Genomic DNA, 17,805 nt, shown 5'->3' with positions numbered 1-17,805 from the left:
GTGCCACTCCGGTGGGTTAGGTAAAGCTAGCTACACCACATCTCGTGGGCAAGACCGAGACTTTTCTGAAGAGGTGCCACCATGGTTGATGATCTCATCTTGGAAACTGTTTTGAAGTGAAGACCAAAGCTGCTCTGGTACTTACAGCTCTCATTTTTGTAACTCAATTTTCCCTTCTATTCCCACATACAAACAGACAGAGGACTTGAAGGTATCCAAAGTATTTTTAACTTTATTTTTTTAGTGAAAGTACACTGTAAAATTTCTCCCGAATAACCTTCCTTTTCCCCTTTCTTCCCTGTGACTGTTACTGCTTTGCAGAGAAAGGCCTCTCACTCACACTGCATGCATGTGTAGGCATTAGGCTTCTGTGCGTTGTGACTGCCCTTTTGGTGAACGCTGTGTGCAGTAGTGCTTCCCCCAGATAGTGTAGTAAGTAAACTCCTGTGTAGTAAGTAAAGTAATGACTTTGGGTTGTGGCTGAATTCCATAGGTGGGAGAGAGGGACAGAAGCTGGTGGGATATGTCACCTTCCAGAGCCTCCTGCTCCTGGCTAGGGTTTGGTGCCTGTACCTGCAAAATGCTGGGGCTCCCCAAGCCATTGGTGGGACTCTGTAGCTAAAGAGGCCCTTCTCCTTCAGAGTGCACATTTCAGAATGGTAGCAAGCTTTGCATCCACAGCCAGAGGGAAACGTTTGTGTGAGATATTTCAGGGTTTTATTTTCAACACGGTTCCGTTGATTCCTCAGAAATGTTAAATTGCTTTTTCACATATTAAAACGGTCCTATTCCTTATCTGTGCTGGAAAATCCCAGGAAGCCTACTACAACAAACCTGTGACCAACACCCATATGTTAGTATGAGCTGCCGGTGATGGTGTCTCTGTTCGTGTTGTACATCAGAGGGAAGGTTATGGAGTTTACATCTTCCTGGTGAATGTTGAAACGTGGCTCTGGTTTTCAGCCTGCCCCAGTCATAGTGACAGAGTAGTGCAGTGAGTGCTCTAGTCTGTCAAGAATGCAGAGAATGAGGGAACTTTAGACATCAGTTAATATTAAACTCTTCAAGTAATATGTATCAACCCAATAGTGTATGGATTCTGCTTCCAGGAATCTCTTCCTGGTCTTTCCATCTTGTAGATTGTCTGCTTATCAAAGCCATAACGTGGATTTTTGAGGAGCATGTGTTATAAAACCTATTTTAATGTTTAACCTATTTTATTTCAATGTGATTGTTAACAATTCACGTATAGAACACGTGCTGTTGAAGTACTTGGTGCACTTTGCAGAGTGGCTTCCAGCACATACAGAAGGATACAGGGAGGGGGAACACAGGCTGCTGTGTCTTGAAGATGTTGTGGTAGTCTGCACATTGTGTGGCAATGTTTTTCTAGTTTTGGAAAGAATATGAAATCCAACTTTCAGCAAGATACGTGACTTGAGAGCTGTTTTGTGTAAATTTTAAAAGCAAATCTTTGGCACAGCAAATGACTGAAACAACTATTCTAAATCTGGTGGTTGTTTTGAAGTAAATATCTTGGTCTCTAAAGATTTTGTTTAGTTTCCAGGACTGCACAACAGAGCCCATTCATAGATAATGGTTTCTAAGAGGTGAAAAACACAATTGCTGTTATAACTGCAAACTCTCTTTGGGATGCAAAGCTCCTGGCTCATTTTTCTGCTTTCTCACATGGTAGTTGAAAATTGAACCTGTTTTGGATATGGTTGACATTTTTGCTGTCCTTCTAAGCAAAATAAATTCCTGTCTGAAAAGCTAGAAATTAATCCTAGGAGAAAATTTCTTTTCCAGAAGTGGGATTTTGGTTTTCCCTTGAACCTGATGGTGCAACACAGTACAAATTTCAGAGGAATGCAGTTACTTTTCTCCATTTTTGCCTACATCCATATCTTGAGTATCCTCGGATACTCAGTTGCATTTCTTCTGCATTCAGAATTGCTGGTATTCAGAAATACTGGTGACTGGAGAGTCATGAGGCTGTTTCATGGGGGTATTTTGGAGGAGATTTTTGTGCTGGCTTGCTGAAGGTGCTGCCTGGCTGAGATGAAATTCAGCCAGATGTAATTATGGGAGATACAGATGGTAGCATCTGATAGCTTGGAGTGCTGTTGGGGTGCTACTTCTTGTAGTAAGGACACATTCTTTCTGTGCCACTAGTAGAGACGTACATCCACAGGATATTTATTTCTGTTCTGGTAGTGAGAAATGTGTTAAATGTGGTACTCCTTTAACGCCTTGGCATTGTTGGAACAGTTTCTGAATTATTTAAAAAGGGAGTGTCTATGTGATCTTTTTTAGTTAATGATGGGGGTTTTGGGGGTGGAGGTTTTAATGTCAAATCCCAGTTCTGTGTTGGCCTTGGGCAGAACTACAGCCAGGAAATCATTCAATGGTAGAAATAAGAGGAATGCCTCTGCTAAGGGTTGTATGTAGGAGCTGACAATTTTATCTCTTCTGTGTGTGCAGTGGAAGCAGTACAGCTTCCCAAGAGGCTGTCCTTGATGGTGAAGTCACTATTTCTGGGGGGAAGGAAAAAAAAAAAAGAAAAAGGCAAAAAGGAGGCTGTACCTCTTAAAACTAAGCCCTGAAGGAAATGCTTCTCTTCTAGGCATACTGCAGCATCCAGATGGAACTGTCCTGAAGCAGTTGCAGCCACCACCTCGTGGTCCCAGGGAGCAGGAGTTCTACAACAAGGTGAGGGTCCCACAGTGTGGAGGAGGCTGGCTTGCTCCAGGTGAAATGAGGGGTGCTCCCTGTAAAAGTACATCCTTATCCTTGCAGTCGGGAAAGTGTGACCTAACACCCTGCTGTGGTATCTGTCTGCTCTCTAGAACTTTCTGCTCCTTGCATGCCAGTCCCCATGCCAGACCTACTTCACTCACAAGGATTTAAGCTTGATTATTTGTTCATAGGACAGCAAACTTTCACAGTATCTAAGATTTTATTGGAAAGCCTTATCTCCTGTCTGTGATTAAGGGGTTGTGTGTTTGATCCCAACTTTCTGACGTAGTTAAGTGTCTCAAAATTGCTTACATCTAAATTTAGCATGTTTTGCGCTTCTTCCTAGCCTGATATGCTGCTAGAAGTATTGCTCTGTTCTCAGCTCCTTTAAAAAGTCAATAAAAATCAAAACCCTCAAGTTGTTTTAACTTCAGTTGTTATATTTTTCCTATCGCTCATCTTCAGTTTGCTTTATCAGTAACTTTAACAAGTGCAGATCAGGAAAGCTGTTGCTTTCCTGTGAACAGTTTCTAGAGCCTGCTCTGTCCTACCTGCCTGTGATAGTCTGTCACGTGCTTTTTGTGTGTCAGATTGATCTGCCATCCTTTTCCATGGCTTATTAGGTACAAAGAACTATCAAAATCTTCATGCTTGGTGTAAAAGGAGTCTTGAGACCCTCTACTTGTTGTGGTGTTTGGCTTGGATTTTGGTTGGTTGGTTTCTTTTTCCCTAAAAGGGTATTTATTTGACCAAAAGACTTTGCAGATTTTGTGGAAATGTCTCACATAAACAAAGCAAAGTGCTTTAAGTGAAGAGCGTGTTTGCATATTAGCATTATTTGCTAATTCTCATGATGAGGCAGAGCAGCAGCTCTTGAGTTACTAGGAGCCAGTTAAATGTAAATATTTTTCTGAGTTTCTCTGTGACTCTCATTGAGATGAGGTTAAGAAATATGTCGTCCAGCCTGAGTGGTAACTTTCAGTGCTTAACTGCTCTGGTGTTTTCTCTCAGGCGAGAGCTGTGTGATGTGGGCTGTAGCGATCTAAGCACTCCATGTTGATGTTAAAGGATGATAACTGCTCTGGGCTGGGAGGTTCAGGAGAAGGTACAGTTTCACATGCAGCTTGAGCTGATCCAATAGCTCATCGTTGCCAAAAGGGAAATGCCTTTTCTTCCCATTCCTGCCATTTACCTTGCACCGTGATGGTGCTTTTTGGACATTTATGAACTGATCTGACCTATTTGAAAGATGGCAAAACTTCCTTGTCTTGGTAGTCTTCTGGCAGTTTAGCTGGCTCAGCTGACAGGCAGTGGGAACAACAGCTAGCTGCCCTGCTTTGGTGACTGAGCTCAGCCCATCTTGTGGGCTATTATAATTAGAGACATTATCACTTTGGAGAAGGCTGATGAGCCTCTAGAGTTTGAAGGAAGGCTAATTTTACTGATCCTTGAGACAGGGAGTTGTTTGAAAGGTGGCCATGTACAGGAGATGGTGAGAAACGGTGCAGAAATGAAACAAGTGAAGTAAGACTGATGGGTCCCAGGCTCTCACTTTGTCAGGCCAACACAGCAGGTCGGTTGGTAAGATCAAAGCAGGTGTTGTCCATTAGTATCTGTGGATTCATTGTGACCTTCTTTTTTTGATTTCTGCTCCTGTTTTTCCATCTGTGCTGAGAATGGTTTTGTCTGTAGGTAGGTGAGTTACTGCTCCCTTTGCATCCCACCTTATACTAGCATGAATGAAAATCAGTGTCCCAATACCTGGGTCAAAAACAAGGGGGGTATCTTTCCTTCTGGAGCAGCACACCTCCTCATGTGAAGTAACAGAGAAGCTGTGATGTTTATGGTAGCAAGAAGATGAGCATGTCTCAGTTTCAGCTGCGTGAGTCAGCTGGAGAGCAGCTATCACAGATCTGAAGCAGAAGTGTCTTCCAAGAACTAGGAAGTGATATTTCAGTGTGCAGTCCTAGTGCTTGTGAGCTGAAGGCTGCAGGGAATGTGTCGTGATAGATGATAATGAGGCATTAAGAGACAAGTTTGACTAGAACTCTGATATATTTAATGTGACGCCAGGTAGATAATATTCTTGGTCCAAAGAGAAGATGTCTTCTCTTCTGAAACTGCTGGATTTGCTTGCAGCTCGATGTGTGAACATGACAGAGGTAAAAGTCTGTGGCAGCGAATCAGATATTTTTCGCCTTGTTATTGATGGTTTCTTTTCTGTTGAGCGTGACACTAAGGACTTAGCAGTAGAGCCCAAATGAAATGTGCTTCCGTTTTGGAGTGGGAACTTGAGCAAGACATGTACTGCAGAATACTGATAAGGGATCCAAAACTTGCTCAGAAGCGGATGGCAGCTGAAAGTTGGAAGAATTTCACAGGTCTCTGTCAAATCTGGAAAATTGCTGAAGTAAATCCTGCTCAGGCTGCTTTCTTCGTATTGTGTTTTCCTTTTAGCAGTCAAAAAAAAGAAAAATAGAGGTCTTTTTTGGTAAGAGATTATTTCACCACGTAAACCAAACTTTTATCTACTGTAGCCCTAAGTCTCATTCTCTACTGCTGGAAAAGGGGCTTGCTATGTGTTACAAGGGAGGGGAAAAACAGAGCATGACCAGGTTATCATGAGTACCTTCTATGATAAAACAGTAGAACAATGAGCTGTTTGTGCTGGTTTGTTGATAGCTTACTGTGCACTGCTTAACTTCTCATTGGAGTGTGACTTTGTAGCTGTGATGTCTGCTTGCTATTGAGTTATGGAAGTCTGAGTAATTATCTAATCAAAATAATAACATTTTAATTTTGCTTCTGCAAACTCCCTTTCTGTACCTCTGGGCATGAACTCCTTACAAACATTGCCTGCATAACCACGGAGTGTTTTACTTTACTTGTTATTCTGGTGCTCTTATCTGTGTGGAAAAAAAAAGGAGTTGTTTTTAACCTTGAATAGCTACAAAATACTTTGTTTTCAGTAGGTATGAGCAGCAAGAGAATGAAACTAATTGAGGTATAAGGGTAGTGTTTATTTAAGGGCTATCTACACTGCTGATCACTTGTTTCTGTGTGATGGCAGTGCACTGTGAGAACACGTAGGTGGAGGTACTCCAAAGGACTACTTTTAGAGAGGTTTTGGGAGACAGCAGTATGCAGTGATGTGGGAACAGGGAACAGTGTTGTTTGAAAATGTAATCTTTTCAGTTAGAGAGACTAAATTGGTAAAAGGCAGCGTGAGCTTATGGTAGGCTGCCCACACAAGCACGCTGAGAAATCCACAGAAGTGGCCTGCTCCCCAGCGTGTTTCGGGATTTGGCTTCAGTCTGATTTATGCCAGGGCTCTTTCATCCCTGCTGAAATGCTCTGATTTAGTTCAGCAGTGTTGCTAGAAGGAGGAAGCCTATCAGCACTCCTACGGTGATCTGCTGCACCAGGTGAGTTGAAAAATGTGAGAATAATGTCCTTTAAAAAGTGCAGCCACTGTATGAGCTGACCCACTGCTTAGCTGGGTGTGGAGCTCCTGCCTCAGCCATGCCAGGCTGTACTCCAGAGCTCTTTGTGCCAGCACAGCTTTGTCTTTGCATTTCACAACTCTCCAGTCCAGGGCTTTCCTTAGTTTGTCATGTCAAGAATGCAGCATTGCAGAAACTGTTGTCCTGTAGAGAGGGAGGATGCTGGAATGTCAAGCCTTAAATAGGGCAGCTGCTTTTGTGGGCACTAAAAGAGAGAGATTGGGCTGCAGGGAGGGATCGCTGCCCAGCTCAGGTGTGACCCCATCTGCAGAGCTGCCTGCAGCCCTGGGCTCCCAGCACAGGAAGGACATGGACCTCTTGGAGTGAGTCCAGAAGAGGCCTCCAAGGCGATGGGAGGGCTGGAACACCTCTGCTATGAGGGAAGGCTGGGAGAATTGGGGTTGGGGTTGTTCAGCCTGGAGGAGAAGAGGCTCTGGGGAGAGCTTAGAGCCCCTTCCAGTTCCTATAAGGGTTCCTGGAGAGGGACTTCAGACAAGGGAATGGCTTCTCACTGCCAGAGGGCAGGGTTAGATGAGATATTGGGAGGCAATTCTTCCCTATGAGGGTGGGCAGGCCCTGGCACAGGTTGTCCAGGGAAGCTGTGGCTGCCCCTGGATCGCTGGAAGTCTCCAGGGCCAGGTTGGACAGGGCTTGGAGCACCCTGGGATAGTGGAAGGTGTCCCTGCCCACGACAGGGGGTGGAACAAGATGGTCTTTAAGGTCCCTTACAACCCAAACCATTCCGTGATTCTATGAGGAAGAGAGAATTTACAGTTGTTGTTGTCTTTGTGACTGGTTTCCTACAAGCTGTGTGTTAAGCATGAAGAGATGAGTTTCTTAATGTTGACTAGAACAAGAGAAGGTTGCTGAACTTTTTTGAAATGGCTCTTTCACTGCTTGGCTTTCACTCAGTGTGGCTGTAAACCTAATACTGTGTCTAACAGTTCTGAGCATGGCTTACTGAAGTTTGAAGTTTGCTAGTGGAGCAGCTAATAAACTGGGATTTTATGCTTAACAGATCAATAAATGTTCCTGTAAACTTTTATTTGAATTGCACTTCTGTTTTCCTGTGGTGACTGTGTGACATTTGGGTCATGTGTAGTATACTTGCCCTCCTCCTGCTGCCTACCAAAAACTGTCCTGAGAGAGCTCCTGCAGCATGGGCAGTTTCCAGTGGATACCTTTTCCTTTTTCCCTGTTTGCTGTACATCACAATTGTTGTAGCTGGTTCTAGTCATGGCTCCAAGTAGCATAGCTGTAATGGTATAAGGTTTCCAATGCTATTGTAATGCAAGTCATACCCAAATTCTCCTTTCTGTCCCCCATGCAAGTGTGGTTTTGGGGAGCTGGAATGAAAAGTTGAACAGGGTTCTCCCAGTCCTAGCTCAGCTCTGGTAACCTCTTACCTCTGGTCAATGCTTGTGAACCAAGGGAGCTGATTAACTGCACACAGCATTGTGAAAAGGGAATTCAGCTAATCACTTGGTTGTCCTGGTTAACAAATCTTCCACCCGTGCCAAGTAAGTGATGGCTCTGTTAACTGCTGCAGTTCGAGTTCAGGGTTTGAGTCCTGCTGACATCAAATCTGAATGCAAGGAAGTTGTTACCAGTGGAGATAGCAGAAAATGTTTTTCACTCTTGTTATGCCTCCTAAAAACAAAGCCAGGATATGAGAGACACAAATAGCTCTGACATGTAAAAGAGATTTACAATGGTTAGGTGAGAGTTAGGCACATGGAAGCGAGGAAGGAATGGTTTTGTGGTTGCCTACACAATTGTTCTGAAGTTTCCTTGGATGCATTGAAATGCAGCTTCCATAGGGCAATGACCCGTGTTTGTTTTGCTTTCCCTCAAGAACTCATTAGCTCATTTTACAGCCTGATGCAAGGCAGAATGGATATTGTTTGTCCAGCTTTTGCTGTCTCTTTTTTATCAGTCAGTTTCTGAGTTTGTAACCAGGGGATAATGTGTTAGTGAAACCCAGTTAGATTAATATTTCTGATGCCACAGTTCCTTGTGCTTCAGGGGTTACAGAGAAGAAGTGTTCAACAATTGTGCCCACTTGCACCATTGGCAACAGTCTTCTCCTTACTGTTTTATTTATTTTGTTCTCAGCAACCTGCTGCAGCTCCTGGGTTGTGTCTTTTCATTCCTGCTCACCGCTTGCTTCTTTTCTGCAGTGTCTGATTTTAATCAGTATTCCAGCAGCTTCAGGCAGTGCAGAAGACTTGTGATTTCCCCCCCTCTCCATGGCATAAAATGAAGCCAACAGTCTGAAAGATGGGTTTTGGCCTGAATTTGCGCAGAATTGCAAGAACTGACTCATAAGGCTGGGCTCAGTTTAAGCCTGTATAGCATAAATCATGATAAGGCAGCCTGTGTTCCATAAACTGTTCTCTGCTACTGACAGGAAAGGAAAGGGCTTGGGGCGGCAAAGTACGTCTTGTTTCAGGATAAGTTACTCTATTTTGTAAGCTCAGTTAAGTGTTTTTGTACTCTTGATTTGGCTGATTATCCTTGGCTGAAAAAGGAGTGGATGATGGCCATTGTGGTGCTGTTGTGTTCTAAAATATCCTTATCCTGTGATCACGTCTCTGGCTAAGGCTTTGATTTTCAGTCTTGTATGGACAAAAATACAGGATGCCTGCTTTTCTTAACATCTTAGTTTGGAGATGCAATGCCTTGCCCTTGCCTTTCATTACTGCTGCATTTGGAGCTGTAGCTCAAAAGGATCTTTGGCTGTGCCTCATTCTGGTACATCTGGATCTGCCTCATTGGCAGCAGAGATACTGGTACTGAAGTGTACAAATTACTGTTGGCAAACACGGTGAGCATGTTCTGATGCAGTTCGTTCCTGCCCTCAGCATCATTCCTCTGCTGAGGAATTGTCTAGAAGGGATCCTGTTTTGCTGGGGAAGTCAGCAAACCAGCGTGGGAACTTGCCTCTAAACCATGAGCCTGGATCTGTGTAATAAAAGGAAGGACACATAGTAATTCCTAACTAATGAAAAAAAATGGCTTTTTGACAAAGTTGTGAAATACTGGCAGCTGGTATTCAGATATTTTTTCACATGAGCAGCTGTCTAAGAGAGATGAAGGATGAAGTGTAACTGTAAGAATCTGCTGAGGTCCTACTACTGTTCTTTAAATACTTTTTTTGTACTTCACTGTTAAATGACTGGACAGTAGGACTTGGAAAATATGGCAGAATTTGTGGCCCTTGCACTCTGCAGCAAAGACAAGTTTGGAAGAAGCATGCCACACAGTAGAAAGCTAACCTAGAAAGGTCTGGTGGGTGTTTCCTATGCTCTTTGAGGATTGTGTATCACAGAATAAACTACAACCCACTTTAATAAATCCAAGAAACCCTTTGAAAAGGGAGACAGTAAAAGGCCATTATTGCAATTTGATGCAATTGTAGAACTACTGGGTGGAGTTGGAAACAGACTGGGTAGTTTGTAGTTTATGCAAATAAGCAGGAAAAAAAATCAGTTCTCTCAGCAACCTGATTTTGAGGAAGATTCCTTACCAAGAGCAGATCTGGTTGGAAATAAAGTTAAAATGCCTAGTTGTAAAGTGCACGGTATGTTAATTGAATTAAGACCCCAGCAAAGTGCTCCTGCTCTGCTGGAGGGTCATGCAAGTGCTTTTTCAGCCTGGATCAGATGCTGTTTAGACTTCAGTTATGAATATTTCAGAATGTGGATCAACTTACTGGTACGTGTTGGTGTTACACAGAAAATACTTTGTGCATTAGAAGTTCATTTAAAAGTAAGATATGGTTGGTGAGCTGACAGAATGAGATTGAGGAAAGTGTAGGTTACCTGCTTGAAAGAAAAACAAAATAAATTTAGTCTCCAAAAAGAATTCTAGTTTCCAGATTAAAAATACCCAAACAGGCTTTGTAATATGAGAATATTGTTGCTGATGATGTACTTGAGGGAAGGGATGCCATCCTGGGGAGCCCTGACAGGCTTGAGAAGTGGGCCAGTGGAAACCTCATGGAGCTCAACAAAGAAGTGCAGGGTCCTGCCCCTGGGTCAGGACAACCCCGGGCACACTGACAGCTTGGATGGAGGAGGGACTGAGAGCAGCCCTGGGAGGAGGACTTGGGGGTGATGGTTGTTGAAAAAGTCACCATGAGCAGGCAGTGAGTGCTCCCAGCCCTGAAAGCCAGTGGAATCCTAGGCTGCATCCAGGGTGTGGCCAGCAGGTTGGGGGAGGGGATTCTCCCCCTCTGCTCTGCTCTCTCCTCACCTGGAGGCTGCACACAGTTCTGGTGTCCCCAGCATAAGAAGGACATGAAGTTGCTGAGGGGATTGGAGCACCTCCTGTGAAGACAGGTTGAGAGAGTTGGGGCTGTTCAGCTTGGAGAAGACAAGGTTGTGTGGGGACCTCACAGCACTTTCCAGTGTCTCAAGGAGCCTCAAGGTAACCAGAGACACCCTGCATGGGGGAACAGGTTGTGCAGGGAGGTTGTGGCTTTTCCAAACCTGGCAATGTTCAAGGACAGGTTGGACAAGGCCTTGAGCGACCTGATCTAGTGTCCTACCTGTGGCTGGGGGTTTGGGTCTACATGATCTTTGGGTTCTTTCCAGCCCTGAGCATCCTGTGGTTCTGCAGTTCTACAAATGGCAGTTCAGATGGAGTGCCTTGGCCTGGCACATGGACAGTGAGCCAGCCTAAGGTGCTCAGGAGGCTGTGGGACCAGCTGTATGCTGTCACTGCTGCTGGGGAGGGCATGGAAGTGTGTGTGGGACTGTGCTAGTGCTGTCTCTCAGTGACTGAACTACCATCAGTCTGCCCCAGCGTGGTAATTGCTGCAGTACATTCCTTCTATGGGCTCCTGCAGCATGGACAGCTTCCAGTAGATAGTTTTTTTGTTTTTTTTTTCCCATGCTTACTGTACATCAGAATTGTCATAGCTGGTTCTGGCGGCGTTGCCATGTTATGGCTCCAAATAACATACCTGCCTCTTGCAGTCCTAGGAAAAACAAGCCAACATACGTCTGTCAGGACTTGGTTCCCATTTCTGTCTCTTTGAAATGTAAAATTTAATTTTGCTTATTTAAGTGAAAGTGCTTCAGGATTCCTCCCAGCTCTTGTTCTCTCCCACTCCTCTGTGTAAATATTCAGCTGGGAGCAGATTGCTTTCTGGGAAAAAGAAAGAGAAAGGCTGAATGTTCTCAGAAAGTGGGACAGCCATACTAGCCTCTTTTCCCTTTTGTTGTATTGTCCTACCATTCCACTTTCAGTTATTCCAGTGATAATTCAAGCTTGAGTAGTTAGAGCTGCTTCAGTTATTCTTGGGGCGGAGATTTTGCATTAAAACACTCTGGCTGCTGGCTTTGCCTAACTCGCTTTTGGGTCTGTGAGCTTGGATGTGTTGGTGGTTTCTTACTGGGTCTGTGTCTCCCCTCAAAATCCCAAGCAATATTCCTGTGCATTGCAGTAACAGAGCTGCCTTTTGGCACAGCACTTGTGAAGATAGATGAGAAAACTGGTTGTACAGTACTTCTGCAGGGGAGCAGTACTTGACTTTCTGCCTTGAAATCTACTGGATCTTTCTGCCTGCTGGTAGCTTGAGTTTTGCAGTGGGTAACTTCAGGTCAGCATCTCTCCTGCTCTGTTGGGTGTGTTGTCAAAGAAGAAAGGAAAAATAAGAATGGGAGAAATATTTAGTGTATTAAAATTGAAAGGTCCTTATCAGGTGTGTCTTAACCATTTTTTTAGTTGTGTTCTCTTTATTTTGGCCTCTAGTGGAGAGTACCTAATGTGAATTCTGCTCCAGTTAGTTGTACGTGCATGTTGACGTAACTGGACTGAATTCTGGTTAAATTAAGGAGTAGAGACCTTGATATGCAATTAGCTGTGTATTTTTTGACCATTCACCTAAGAGTCTCATAACCCATTTAAGAGGCTGCATAACAGCTATTTGTGATGGTAACAACCCCTACATTTTCCTGAGTATCTTTAAGAATTGTCTTTGACTTCAGAGTGCTCTCAAGTTCATTGAAGACTCCAGCTCCTAGCAATTGAAGCTGAACATAATACCTGACTGTGATAGTGAGTTGTGAACACAGGAGAGGATGAAGGGCAAGAGAAAGCTCAGGTCTAAGGAAAGAGGTTGGTGGTGAAAGATGATCTGTAATTTTGCAATTTTGACAACGAAGGCTCTTACATGTCTACTACCCTACTCCATGCTCAGTGGAGTGACTTGCAGAAATTGTAGGGAAGTGTGGGTAGAGTAAGCAACCTCAGCTTGGTTAGCTGTTAATCCTTAGTTGCCCAGAAATCTTGTGGGATGAAAGATTAGATGGGAGTTTGCTGTCTTGTGGACCGTTTTTAGTTGTGATGGGGCGTGGCTAAATGCCTGCTTACGTCTTTGAAAATCCTTTACTGCCTTGCCTCTGTAGGAAGCAGTTATTGGAAAGAAAGAGGAACTGGGGGATCTGTCTCTACCCAACTTAGCTCTGACCATTTTGGAGCAATTTGCTGCAGATGGTGCCTGTGGCTCTCACTTTCAGCTGGGCTGTGGTATTTGTTTAGTGTTGCTGCTGGTGGCTGTGCCTGACCACAGCCTTTTGGGTGTTTCTCTTGGCTACTGAAGTTTTAAAGCTCTACCACACCCTCAAAATAGGTTAGAGTTTGCTTTGCCTCTTTTAAAAATGTTTCCGTGGCTGGGGCTTCAGATCTTGCTAGGGTCAAGCCTAAACTGGACTGTCTAAAACGTGGAAGTGGATGGAATGAAACCTGCTGGTTTTTGGGCATTGTTAGAATTTGACTTGTTGATACATGTCACAAAATAAGTGTCTCTTTGTGAGATCTTTGGGGCTTATTTTCACAGCCTTCATTTTTTGGAAGGTAAGATGGCTAACCCCTTACTGTAATGTGGAGGTTTTTTGCCTGACTCCTGAAAGACCTTTGACTTTGTCAAAAGTGTGTGCCATCTTTACTTGAAAATCCGTTTATGTGATCAGATTGTGGGAATAGATCCTCATTTGTTTTAAACACTTTTTCTTTCTGTACATATTTTCAGTGAAAATGATTGCAATCTCATTAATATGGCTGCATATTAAATTAAGCAATTTGGTATAATAGCATTTAGTATAAAAACATTCACAAATATATAACTTCTGAAGTTATTGTGGTATGAAATTTTGAGTATAAGCAGAGCTGGCTCAATGCCAGTCATTTTTGTGGAAGCAGATTCTGTGGGCACACGACTCAAATCATGATGGTACCACTTCAAAAAAAAAAACCCAAACAGGGCTGTCTGAGTCATAGAACCAAGCAGGTATGAATTGCTAAAATCACACCTGCTGTTTCAACCTCAGTTTTTTGACCCTTGCACTTGCCTGGTGTAACTGGCTGATGTAAGAGTCCCAAGGGAAATGCAGTGTATACTCAGGGAATTAAGGTCTGTGATATACTGCATACCCAATGGAAGAGGGAATTAAGGTTGCCCTAGCACCTGTAAATCTTGATTTGCTAATTTAAGTGCATGACTTAGCTGCATTAGCTGCTCAAAAGAATTCTCAAATCCCACAATGGACAGTGAATTCTCTGCCTGATGTTGGCAGCTGGCTGTGTATGTGAGACTCTGCAGGCTGTAGTGCTGCTGCCTTTAGGGCCAGTGTATCATAGCTGCCCCTATTGCAAAGGAAGGTGATGCTTCACACTGATATGCCCCCTCTGACATTTAAAGTTTCCTACTCAGATAGCTTTAAAAGACACATTCTTTTGAACTAACTCCTGAATGTACTTTAGAGGGTTCTCTGTAGATTACTTTTCTGTCAAAGTGGTATTTTTTCATCAGCACATTTGAAGACAGACTGCCAGAACTAGTTTCCTGTTGAAATTTAAACACTTGCTTTACCCTCTCTCTATCATTTAGGTCATTAGCTAGGAAAAAAACTCTGAATGTTGTGTTTTAAATAAGGAAAAGAACATTCCCATTGTCCAAAGCAGCGTCTGTTTGCATTAAAAGCAGATGAATCTGTTAGAAGAAACCCCAGAGTGTACTTTGGATTAAAAATTTAGCAATGGTAAATTTGCCTCGGAACTAAAAATTCCTGCATGACTGGAAATTATGACTTCATGGTGTCTATTAGACTCTCTGAGCTGCCACAGAACATACCTGGAGCATATTCCTTCTATGAGTTAGTGGCTGTAATTTGTAATGGTCATATTGTGAGCCCTCCAAATGTCAGCATCCTATTTACTTGCTTTTCTGGAGACATTTTACGTCTCCAGTCCATGCTAGTGGAATAATTTAGCCTGTGATATGTAACAGGATTACTCCCCAGGCTGAGCTGACATAAAGTGGTTTTGCATTTCTGGATTTATTGGTTAAAGGTATTACATACACTAACACAGAAATTGCTTGTATTTGTCAGTGTTTGCTGGAGAGATGGACCTCTGCTGTTACACTAAAACAAAAGGAGTATTGTTTCTTGAAGTAAAATTGGAATATTGTTAATCATTTGTTCATTAAGGTTTTCCTTCCTGAGGCAAATGATAATCTGCATTTTTCATGAGTCTTCCAGAAGCATTAGTAGCAATACCTTTTGGGTCATGAGGTGCATGGTATATTCCCTTTTAGGGATGGTTTTGTCATGTTTACATTTATTTTTGGTGTTCTGTAGCTTGCCACCAGGTTGTATGAAATGAGAAGAAATGCCTGTAACCTGTTTACTGATTATGAGGCCCCGTTCTAATGAGCAGAAGTGGTTCTGTCCTGCATAGGATGAGCATAATTCCTGAAATGTGTGGTTTTGTTGCTTTGCCCACACCAATTGATTTCCTCTGATCTTTATTAATTGAGTGCTTATTCTTGCTTGACATGCAAATAGATTACAGGCTAAGACTGAGGTCTGTATTAAGATAACCTATATACAAGGCACTTATTTTATGTCAAACTTATGAGGGGAGTTTCTTACTGGTTCTGGGAGCAAGATAGCTTCTTGAGAGACAGAGGTAATGCACTTAATTCTGTTATGTCGAAGTGATGGTACTGAAAAATCCATTATTGGGAGTCCTGTCTCCATTTAAAATGTTTTCTATCAGGGTGTTGAGGAACAGACTACTTGGAAGATACTACTTCTGGAGCTCTTTTAACCTGTTTAGTCTTGACTTTGGGCTATTACACCTCATTATAAACTATCTGAGTATCTTGGTTGTATCCTGCTATTTGAAATACGCAGGAGCATACCCATAATTACTTGCTAAGCTGCAGAGTTTAATTGCCTAATGTTGGTGATAAAAAGTAAGTCAAGGGTCCTGTCTCTCAGAAAAAACCCCAAAGTAGTCTCCTGACATTTCCACTTTCTCAGAATCTTTTGCTAATTAATTAATTAAATGAGTTACTATGTTTGCTTGTTTTTTCAGTTGCATTCAGTGTTTCTCGTTGTTGGCTGTTTCCCTTTTGGTTTCCATCACTCTCCTCTTGGTCCTGACCTAAATTTATGCACTTGCTCCCATGTAAAGGTACAGATCTCCCCAAACTCATCTGGGAAAAGAGCATTAGTGCTGGGAGCAGTGGAATGCCCTGCCTTGGATGTCAGGTGCTATGATCATAGACTGCCACAGTAAACAAAACTTGGGTTTGTACTACTTGTATACAGGATGAAGGAATGACACCAGTCAGTGCTTGGAGTGCTGGCCCAGAAACTGCTGTCTGTACAGTGGGGAACGCTGAACTCTTATCAGAGGGAGCAGAGATCTGTGCCTCAGCATCTGCCTGCTACTGATCTTCCCCTCTCTTCCACCCTTAGCTGCTCCTCTTCTTCCTTAAACGAGTAAGATCAAACTACACTGCAGTGTTCTGGAGAAAGCAGTGTCCTCTGCTGGCAACCCCTGAGGCTCGGTGGAGAAATGTTGCGTAAATACACTGATCACAGGGGCAAGTAAGGTTTTTTATCTTAGAGCACAATGTACCAGCATTCCAGCTTGTGCTAACATGGGAGGGAAACTGGACTTAGGCATACAGTTGTGTCATCCCCAGAGGTCATGCCAGCTTGTCAGACCATGACAGGTGAAGAGAGGTCAGTGCCCTCTGATGTGACACTGTCACTTGAAGGATACCCACCCAGTAATTTCTCTGTACTTAGATAGCAACCGCAGTGGTGGAGGGTGTGGTGTTGGGCGTACCCTGGAGTTTTGCTATACACTGTGCACATATTTGTGTGGTTTGAGCTTTCAGGATTCAGCCCTTCCCTTGGGATCTTTGAAATGGGGTGTATACTGTGAGTTGGTTAAAGGAAGGGTCAAGTTCAATCCCTTAGCATAGTCAGCTTGGGTTTATCATGCTCTTGATCACTGCCCACTAACAGTGAGGGTGTCAGAACCCTGGCTGGTGCAAGCCCAGGACAGCCCTGCATTAGAGGTGAAGTCCCTCTGTTAAAAGCGCACTGGTGATTTGAGTTTACCTAGTTTGAGATTTCTGCAGTGAAGCCTAAATTTAGGACAAACTCACATTAACTAATTTTAACACTGCTGCTGCCTGAGACGCTGTCTCAAGTTACTGGCCCTGCTGAGGATAGCCAAGGCTTGCCTCGATGCTCTGAAATAGCATCTGGACTTCAGGTCCATTTTTTTTCCTCCCTAGCTGTATTAACATAGCAGCACTACAGGCACGTATTTTGCATACCTCCTTTTACCTCCCCTTGGTAGCTGCTGTTGCCAGGCATCCCCCACTGTGGTTGAACGTGGCCTGACACGACGAGCTGAGCCAAGTCTGCAGAGCTGTTAACACCTGACTTTTTTTTGCCTCGCTGCCAAGTTTGCAGTGGGCTCTGGCTGCACTGCAGTGACAGCAGAGCCCTGGGCATGCCCAGCATCCACGGGTGTTGCTGTGTGGCAGGGCTGATGGCAGGGCCCAGGGCATGCCCAGCATCCACGGGTGTTGCTGTGTGGCAGGGCTGATGGCAGAGCCCTGGGCATGCCCAATATCCATGGGTGTTGCTGTGTGGCAGGGCTGATGGCAGAGCCCAGGGCATGCCCAATATCCATGGATGTTGCTGTGTGGCAGGGCTGATGGCAGAGCCCAGGGCATGCCCAATATCCACGGGTGTTGCTGTGTGGGAGGGCTGATGGCAGAGCCCAGGGCATGCCCAATATCCACGGGTGTTGCTGTGTGGCAGGGCTGATGGCAGAGCTCTGGGCATGCCCAGCATCCACGGGTGTTGCTGTGTGGCAGGGCTGATGGCAGAGCCCAGGGCATGCCCAGCATCCACGGGTGTTGCTGTGTGGCAGGGCTGATGGCAGAGCCCTGGGCATGCCCAGCATCCATGGATGTTGCTGTGTGGCAGGGCTGATGGCAGGGCCCAGGGCATGCCCAGCATCCATGGGTGTTGCTGTGTGGCAGGGCTGATGGCAGAGCCCAGGGCATGCCCAATATCCACGGGTGTTGCTGTGTGGCAGGGCTGATGGCAGAGCCCAGGGCATGCCCGATATCCACGGGTGTTGCTGTGTGGCAGGGCTGATGGCAGAGCCCAGGGCATGCCCAGCATCCATGGATGGGTGTTGCTGTGTGGCAGGGCTGATGGCAGAGCCCAGGGCA

General features: G+C 44.3%; 1 protein-coding gene across 2 annotated transcripts in view; it reads left to right on the top strand.

The window, feature by feature from the left end:
• IPMK (inositol polyphosphate multikinase) overlaps positions 1–17,805 on the top strand; it is a 42,083-nt gene that overhangs the window by 1,726 nt on the left and 22,552 nt on the right. For both annotated transcript variants that reach the window (XM_040071021.2, XM_058421516.1), the window contains exon 2: positions 2,627–2,712. In XM_040071021.2, coding sequence (XP_039926955.1) covers positions 2,627–2,712 — 86 coding nt within the window. The remainder of the gene's footprint in view (positions 1–2,626; positions 2,713–17,805) is intronic.

Source organism: Hirundo rustica, chromosome 8, assembly GCF_015227805.2.
Source record: "Hirundo rustica isolate bHirRus1 chromosome 8, bHirRus1.pri.v3, whole genome shotgun sequence".
Classification (NCBI taxonomy): domain Eukaryota; kingdom Metazoa; phylum Chordata; class Aves; order Passeriformes; family Hirundinidae; genus Hirundo; species Hirundo rustica.
Note: the sequence above shows the minus strand (reverse complement) of the source record. Positions and strands in the feature narration are given on the sequence as shown.